Source organism: Pterocles gutturalis, unplaced genomic scaffold (genome assembly GCF_000699245.1).
Source record: "Pterocles gutturalis isolate BGI_N339 unplaced genomic scaffold, ASM69924v1 scaffold18933, whole genome shotgun sequence".
Lineage (NCBI taxonomy): Eukaryota > Metazoa > Chordata > Aves > Pterocliformes > Pteroclidae > Pterocles > Pterocles gutturalis.
Window position 1 is genome coordinate 1 of NW_010120911.1, and position 9,151 is coordinate 9,151.

Below are 9,151 nucleotides of genomic sequence, written 5' to 3' on the forward strand. Positions count from 1 at the left end.
TTCCTCGCCATCAGACAACCCATAACAGTAAGGAAAGTAGCATATCCATCAGTTCAGTCTTTAAATGCCTCACACATCTATGAAGAACTACAACAAAGGCCTGTCTGTACTGTTTCTGAGGCCTCTAGGGACTTCTAAAACTATTTGGTTTTTGCTGGGATGACTCTGAGCCCAATAGATTGAAAAATATGATTTATTTTTTAGAAAGGAATCTGGGTTTTTGTGTCAGTTTTGATCATGTCTGTGAGTGAGTCTCACAGGGGCCAGCAAACATTGCCACCTTTTCAGCAATGAGAAATCTCATTCTCTGAGACACCAACAGTTCTCTTGCCTTCAGCTGAGTTGCGAGTCAACTTGTGATACATCCATGTCAGGCTTTGAAGTTGAGTGTGTGAAGCTGGTAGGTGTGTGGCACCTTAGGCCATAACCACATCTGCATGGATGGGGCACAATTTTCTCGTTAGCCATAGTCAGAGGGAAGAGGTTTCCAGCTTGCTGGTCCAGGACTTTCCTTTCCTGTTTCCTTGTGGAGAAGCAGTGATACACTGAGGGAAAGCCAAAGGTATGGGTATCTCTGATGGATGCAAAGTGACACTTGTCAGAAAATGTGAGCATCTCTCTTACTCAAAGGATTTCCAGCTCCTCATGAGAGTCCCTTGGGTCTTTGTGAAATTTGCAAAACAGAAGTTAAGCAGAAAGTTGAAGACTGGGAGCCTGAAATACCATCAAACTTAAATATGGAAAGATTTACTCTTTATGGCTCTGATACAGGAAAACTCTTGTTCCTGACTTAAAGTGTGTGGGACAAATTGTGCTTAGATTTAAACAAACGTTTGTGCTTTTTCTTGGCTTTAACCCTATTAGCTCACCAAGATACTGAGAGCTGATCATGCTTCTGTAGAACTTTTTGTGTGTGACAGAGAGAGCTCAGATTTTAATGTCACAGTTTCCAGGACCTCATTCACAGTTTAAATGTATTATTTAGAATTCCAATAAAATCACTGTTTTTTTGAATGAAGTATGAAATACAGATGTAGCTTTCATATAAATGTTATTTTTTTAATAAAACAACTTTATCCTATAACTTCTAGTTTATGTACAGACATGCTGAAAAGTTTGAAATGTTTGCAGCACAGATAAGCAACCTATTGAGTGAAAATTCTTGTTTTGTTTTGTAGAATAGATCAGAACACGTGCATTTCACCAGAAGAAGCAGCTGAGCAATTCAACAGCTTAAATGAGGTAAGCTTAACCAAAAGTTGAAATACGATGTTATAAATTTTGAATTAGATGTTTGGTTTTTGTTAATTCTAAGATCTTGGAATAATGAAATCACTTGAGAATCTTACATTAGCTTTTTAATGAAACATTCTATTAATGTCTTTGGAGAAAATCTTAAAAATGTAATATGAGACTGCTATAATAAGTTAAAAGCCAGAAGCAAGAGATTTTTTAAATATTTCAAGCCAACTTTATGCTGTTTTCTGTTTGTGCTCAGAAGAGAGTTAAACATTCAATATTGACTGAGAGAAATGTAATCTTCCAAGAACATTTGATTTTTTTCCTTGTGTTACAACTCAAAAGTCTTCAGCTGTCAATTATGTTTTGCTTAGAAATAAGGAGTTCTGATGTTTGCTACATCCTGCATAAGTAACCATGAACTGTGAACAATGTAGTCTAAAAGGTATTCATGTAAGATGGGAGGAGGAAAGAGTTGGAGTGAAGAGGGGAAGGAAGGAAAGACAAATAACACCTGTGACACTTGAAACGAGCTGTTTTCACAGGGATTATGCCAGGAGGGTGGTGTCAGAGTAGAGCACAGAGAAGCTGTTTGTGTGATCATGTAACAGTGGATGAGCCTGGGCTAGATTCTCACAATCAGCAATATACTGGAGGCCAAACCCAAGCTTTGCAATTATTCAAAGTGGGAAACCTTATAAAGCATCCCCCACAAACAAGGGTATCTGCATACTAGCATAGAGCATGCTTACACACTGCAAGGGCAGTGAACAATGCTGGACTTAAACAAGGAGCAGACAATATTTTTAAGCAGAGCAAGACAACAAAACAACAGAAGCAGGGAAATAAAGAACTGGGGGCAAGGTAAGCCTATTCCTGTCAAACCATTTGTTTCCATAATGAGCCAGGGAACATCTATGTCTATTAATAGCTACCTGACTTTCATTAGGGGAAAGCCACAATGTGTCCTTTTAAAGGAATTCAGACTTAATTGTCTTATAATGAATTATTTCGTGCACTTTTTTTTTCATTGTTGTGCAGCTCACTATTGAAAATCTCAGTGCTAACTAGTAAGGCATATTCCATGACTGGTATAAGGGAGTATACTCAGCCTCCTTAGTCCGGATCTATACTGGCCAATTAGAGCCCTGGAAGAAATCATTAAGTTATTGTTTCTTTTGAGAAGCCCCACTGCAATTAATCACCAAAGCTTCCGTTTAAATCTTCCATTTAAAATTAATCATAGCATCACAGAATGGTTTGGGTTGGAAAGGATGTTAAATATCATCGAGTTCCAACCCCCCTGCCATGGGGAGGGACACCCTCCACTAGACCAGGTTGCTCAAAACCTTAATGCAAAGGATTCCTTTAAGGTTATGACAAAATATTATAATAAATAAAATCAGTGTAAGATATTGAAATAGATAATTAGATCAGAAATTAAAATAAATAGCTAATAATTTGTGTGGAATGAGCAAGAGTTACATTCTGGTGCTTTCTTTTGCAAGATCTTGGACCATATTGTGTTTCAGGTCTAAACGCATACACAAATGGACATGTGTCATAGGAAAATAAATTCCCTTCTTCGATTAGAGAAAGTGGTGTCTCTCTTCACTGCTCACTCATGGCATTATACAGATCAAGGGCATATCTTGTTCTATCTTATTGTTGCTTGCTTGTTCCCCATAAGTTCTGAATTCAAAATGTCATATGCCTGAAGACACAAATATTTCCATAACAGATACCATAGAGATTTATTTGTGTTCACATAAAATATGCCTATCTTATTTTAAACTGAACTCTCAGATTAAAAAGCAAGGAAGATACTTTTATACATTGCTGTTCTAATATGACATATAAAAGCACTAATTTCCTGTGAGTGAAGCAATTGAACAGCTTGATATTTGCTCAGCTTCTTTTCTGTATGAATCATTTCAAAGACTGTTAAATACTGAAAGCTTGGATTATTCTCCTTCTCTGCCCCAGATGATTTCATAAATCCCATAAATCCATCAATAAACTGGACATAGTAGAATAGCTGCCTTCCTGTCCTGGAGGGGCAGGGTGCAGGCATCCTTAATATTCCCAAACACCATGTGCAGGGCAGGGTGGTTTCAGTTTAGGCAGAAAGCGCCAAGTCTGGGCTTTGCTTCTCTTCCCTTCTCCCTGTCAGCCTCCAGGCCGAGACCAGGCAGTGTCTGTGGGTGGGGCAGACCTGTTCCCTTTCTCTGTTCTCTCTCAGTTCTTAAATTTAGCAGACCTTAGGATGTCCACAAGGATGAAACAAAGGATGCTGATGACAGTAATGCTTTTTCAGGGAAATAAATTGTCTCTAAGAGCAGTGGCTCTCTTTTGGCCATTGGCAGCTATCTTCTCTCCCTGCGGATATGCGGTGAGCGCTGATTGATAAGCAGGTTTGGCAGTGCCGTAGCTCTTGGTGCAATAAGGGAGAGCGTGGGGCTGCAAGGCTCCATCAGGCTATGGCCCCCTGGATGCGCTGACCAACAAGTCACAGGGCACTGATCATTTTGGCAAGAATTGGGAGTATTAGTTCATTCAGTGCCCCATTCTCCAGAGGGATTAAGCAGTGTGAGAGTGGGTGTGTGGTATTTACCTCTAGATGTAAGAAGTTATGTAGCATCTCAGTAATTCTTTGTCCTAAGGCTGCAACTTTTGATTTTCAGTAATCATTGGTTGGAAACAGGTGGTCAGGGGACACAGTCTACAGGCTTACTTGTTTGTGAAGGTGGTTTCTTTACTACAGGCTGAGCTTCCCCTGGAAACAGCAATCTTTTTGTGCTGTGTTTTCTCCAGCAGGCAAGAGTATGATACTTTAATGATTATGTTTTCTTAAAGCACTAGCAAAAATTACAAATAGGAGAGAAATACCACACTGCCTCTTTTTCTGTTTTCCTCAGTAAATGTCTTTGTTTTTTTCCATTATCTTTTACCTGGAATAATGCAGCATGTTTTTTCTTCTTCTAGTGGAATTGACAAAGTTCAAATTCTTTGAATTGTCAGTTACTTTAAGAGGACATAAGAAGAGATAAGCAACCTTTGTCCAAGACAATGAAAATTGCTTCCTTTTCAAGCTTGCAAAATACTGTTCTGAAGAGGCAAAAATATGGTTATTATTCCAAAGAAACTTAAGGATCCATTTTAAATATTAATATCTCCTTTCATTTTAATTAGCATGGATCAGGAATTACTGCATCAGAAACACTGGTGCTAGGCACCAGAGTAAAGCTCGAATGAGCATCAAATCTAAAGTATTTGAACTCAGATAATTAGCTGGTATAATATGCCATACCTTAAATTACTTCAGTGATATTGGTTTCCCATATAAAAGCTTATTAAAATTGATGATAGTACCCACCATGTCATAACATTTCCCTCTCTACGTATTTCTGCTTCTCATATTTGCTTCTAACGTGTTTTGCAAGTTCTTTTAAATGGCCAAGAGCAGAGATAGCACAATTAGGCCCCAGGGGCAGGTCTGGACCCTGAGAGAGTTTTAAGTAGCATGTGCACAGGCCGGTTCATCTCCAGATTAGATGACTTGCCAAGAGTGTGAAGTGCAGAAGAGTACACATCCCCACCACTGATGTACAGGTACTGGGAAGTATTGGAGAAACAGGGGGAAGCTGGAAGCGGTCAGTAGGATTTCAAACGAACTTGGGAGGTTTGAGAAGATGAAGACAGGGCTCAGACTTGATATGTGGCAGTGTCCTCTCCCAGAGCACCTTGCTGCTCTGCTTGGGCTGTAGTTGCAGAAACAGGGGGCCACACTGCTCCTGCCGCAGAGTGGGAGATAGGGGCTGGCAATATCCAGTGTGGGTGCTCTGGCATTGCTGGTAGTTCAAGCAGCCCTCTGAGAGGGGCAGGACAGGGCAGGCAGCAAGGTCATCCCTACTGTTTACTAGGACGCTCCTGTTGCCCATGAGGTGGTGACCCTGGGCAGCTTTGTGCTTGGCCTTTGCTTAAAGCTATGCCCTCTTTCATGTGTTCCCATAGATACATGGTGGCTTTTCATGTACAGTGTACTGTGGCAGTACCATATTACTCAGCTGTGTTTTAGGAGTAAGATGAGGTTGATGGCATACTCCAGATTTATTATCTCCCTTGGTAACATCAAAATGATCAAAGTTACTTATTCTTTTTCTCCCCACATCAAATCTCTGTCAAGGACACATTCATGAAATCATATAAGGTATTTCTATTATTATTATTATTATATTTTTTTTTAGTATTTGTCAGTGCCTGGAAATTTGCCATCCACCCACCTTCCACAGATGGGTGAAAAATATAATTTAGAGCAACTGAATACAAAACAGCTGGTGAATTACAGCATAAGCATTGGTGAAATACAATATTTAACTGTGTTGTCTGTGTGAATGCTTTTATACTGAACTTGCCAAAAATATTAGTGTATCATTAGAAATAGTGATGCAAAGTGAATGTATTTTCTTGATATGGGATTTTTTTTGTCAAATGCTGGAAGTAACAGTCTGTGAAGGTTAGGCATATTTGTCAGTTTTTCGCCTATGTTCACCTCATTGGTATGTTCTTTTGGTATGTTTGCCATATTTTTCTCAATTACTATCAGCAGTTCTCATCATAAGGTCCAGACTGGGATCACAGGCCTTACTGGTCTGTAACTGGTATAGTCATATTTTGCTAGATGACATTAATGACTGTACGATGCTGCCCATCTGTTGTGATAATTCCACTGCCACTTTGTTTGGGTCTAGCTGGGGTGAGAGGCAGTGGAAAATGAGGCCTGTCATGTCATGAAAACTCTTCCCGAAACAGTGCCATGGGTATGATTCAAGTCAGCACCTTTCCCTTGACAAGGAAAATTCACTGCCACTTGAAAGCTGTTGAAGGTTAGATGGTTTCCATCATTCTGTCTCTAATTCAAGAAAGCTGTGTAGAGGATTAAATAAGACTTTGAAAGTGCCTCATAAAAGATGCTTACATTGATGGTAAGAAGTCTACTAAATACATCAAAAGCAGGAAACCAGGCAGGGTATCGTTGGAAGTGCTGTCTGGCTGACATGTAAAATGGGCACTAAGGTGATATAGCTCCAAACAGAGGCTGAGGGAATTTGTTATATTAGTCTTCACTGATAAAGCCCCCATTGCAGACATTTGCACACCTGGTATACTCTTTCTAGCAGACAGGTCAAAGGAGCCAGATCAGATGGAAGTAATGTACGTAAAATATTGGAGCAAACAGTGTCAGTAAGTGACAAGGAAAAGATGCCAATCATTCAAGAGTCTTGGAGAAACTGAGGTGTGAAGATGAGGCACTGTCAAGATGGCTAAATTGTCCTTACAAATAGCAGCTGGGCCAGAGGATGGTCGGTTGTTAATGCAACCTGTACCAGGGAATACTAAAAGTATCTTCTGCCTCAGATCATGGGAAGCAGCTCTGTATCATGCCGTATTTTTAAAGAAGAGCATTACACTTGGGTATTTCATTATGAATCAGTTCTTCATCTTGCAATCACTTCTTTCCCAGTGTTATAGGATGAGATGTCAAAATACGTCTTGATAACAGCTGAGAGGAACTTAATTCTAAAATAAATGTATAACACAAGCCATTTCTTTGCTGACACCTCTGTAATATCAAGCTGCTTCTGACGGAAGTTGCCAGAGCTCCTGTTTGCTCTGGGTTCAGGAGAAGAAAGGTGTTCCTGGATTTCCGTTTTGACCCAAACTGAGGCCAAAGTCCAGGTGTTTGATTGTAATCTAATCTGTTTTGTGGAACGGGATATGGGTTTTGAAGCCCTCCTGAGAGCACGTAGAGAGTTGCAGGATCTAGTTATGGTAATCTTGTGCTTTTTCGAAACTTCCCTATTTTAAGGTATCCGCCAGAAAAAGCTACTTTCTGCTCCACTTTCACTGCCTAAATTCTATAAAAGGAATGAAAGGATTAAGGCTGAAATATTCCCTGCTGCTCTCAGCCAAAGTAGTTTCCTTTTGTTATTTTAAATTTTTTAACCTAAAAACACTGGCATTCTTGAGTTAATAAAAGGGCTGTATGAAAAAACAATAATACAAAGATATTAAACTACTAACTACATAGGTGACATATTGTCACACATAGTAAATTATTCCAAGAAGTAAATTCATTATTTCATTAAACAAATCAATAAACTGGTTTCAGTTCTTTGTCAGAGTGGGGAAAGGAGCTTTTCAGGGTATAAACTTGAGGAATTTTTTTCTGTTGCAACTCAGATTTTTATTTTTTTTTTCAGAAATTGCTCTTCACAAGTATGTACCATTTGAGTGACTTAACATTTTACATATAATTCTGTGTGCCGGCTGTGTGATTATTAAGACAGCCCTGTGTGATTTTGTTTTATGTTACAAGCTGTATTTCCCTTGAGAGAGGGGAACTGAATGCGTGGGGCATTGGTAGAGACTCATTTTGCCCAGTCAGGTGGTGATTAGGGCTTTCACAGCATTTGCATCACAGCAAGGTGCTTGTGTCAGATTGTACAGCTGAATACTGCAAGCAGCATCAGACATTAAAATGAGAAATAGACCAATCATGACACAGTAGCTGGAAGTGATGTTATAGATAACTAGCCTTGTCCTCATTGATTTGTCTGCAGCAAGTGACAATGATCTGTTCATTTTACCTCTGCAGTGGATAGGAAATGATCTGATTGCCCTGTAGAAGCAGCATCAGCCTACATAAAAGCTATGTCTACATAAAGAAGTACCTCTAAAAAAAGCCAATTAAAAAATATCTCTTCCAAGAATCCCACGAGGGAGTGTGTTCTCAGTAACTCTTTGTTCACTGCTACGAACGGCACAATAGGCTGGAGAGAGGGAGATTTGGTTTTTTATGAATGGTGATGGGGAGGGACATAATGTCATCCGATCGTGATGTCAGCCCAATGAATGAAATACTTGCTTAGTGTATTGCTTCAAGACCAAGAAAAGGGACACCATCTCAGTTTGGCTTCCTAGGATAAATTATCTTTTGCTGACGAAGTCATCTTTCCCACGTGTCATGAGTAATCCATGTAAATTGGGACTTAAATACCCAGAAGTCAGGAAACTCGTGGAATAGTGCACGTTTGTTCTCTTGCACGTCCTCTCAGAGCTGCGGGTGGAACACCCCTCTGCAGGCGCTGCTGATGGGCTTAGTGAATTGAAGAGCTATTGCCGCATGCTGCTGTTCTCTCTCTAGCCCAATGTTCTGCTTTTGTCTGCAGAATTCTTTGTTGAAGCTACAAGCCCTTGAAACCGATCTGTGCTCTGCATTTCTGCCAACCCAGGAAGAAACTGCTCAGCTGCCGGCACCCAAGGATCCAGCCCCTTCATCAGTCCAAACCAGCGTGCAAGCTGATGGGGCTAGCTGTGGAGGTAAGCGATCATGTCATGGTGTGTTCTCATTTGCAATTATGAAAAAGCCTGGGGAATTTGCAGCTTAATAGCAGCTTTGCAGTCCTCTGGGAAACAGTGCAGAATAGTGCAAAGCACCATTTCCTGATGGAAATGCTATGTAATGTAAAACAGGGTGATACCTGTTAAAAGAATGGAAATTAATGGCTAAAACCTTATGTTTTTCTGAGAGGGTGTCTTGCTTTCCAGGTAGGTTTTAAGAATTCTGTTTCTTTTATTTTCAGTCTTAATCTGTTGTTTTTGTTCAAGTAAATTTACATTTTTTACTTCCTGTGTCTGTATTGTGTGAGATCACATGCCATATCATGTAATTCTACTTTTGTCATTCTTTTTGTCAGAGCAATATCACTTCATTTCTCCTATTATTGATTTTAATTTAATGCATCAACAGAGAGATAGTGAAGGTGAGTTCTACAGCATGTGGATTTTGATCATTCATGAACCTGTATTATTATCCATCTGGGCAAAATGTGGTGTGTTATCTCTCACT

General features: G+C 39.7%; 1 protein-coding gene across 1 annotated transcript in view; it reads left to right on the plus strand.

Annotated features, from left to right (window-relative positions):
• Positions 1 to 1,178: 1,178 nt before the first annotated feature.
• FAM13C (family with sequence similarity 13, member C) overlaps positions 1,179 to 9,151 on the plus strand; it is a gene marked incomplete at its 5' end in the record, with an annotated part of 30,032 nt that continues 22,059 nt past the window's right edge. Inside the window, 2 exons of the mRNA XM_010077067.1 lie at positions 1,179 to 1,242; positions 8,472 to 8,622. Coding sequence (XP_010075369.1) covers positions 1,179 to 1,242; positions 8,472 to 8,622 — 215 coding nt within the window. The remainder of the gene's footprint in view (positions 1,243 to 8,471; positions 8,623 to 9,151) is intronic.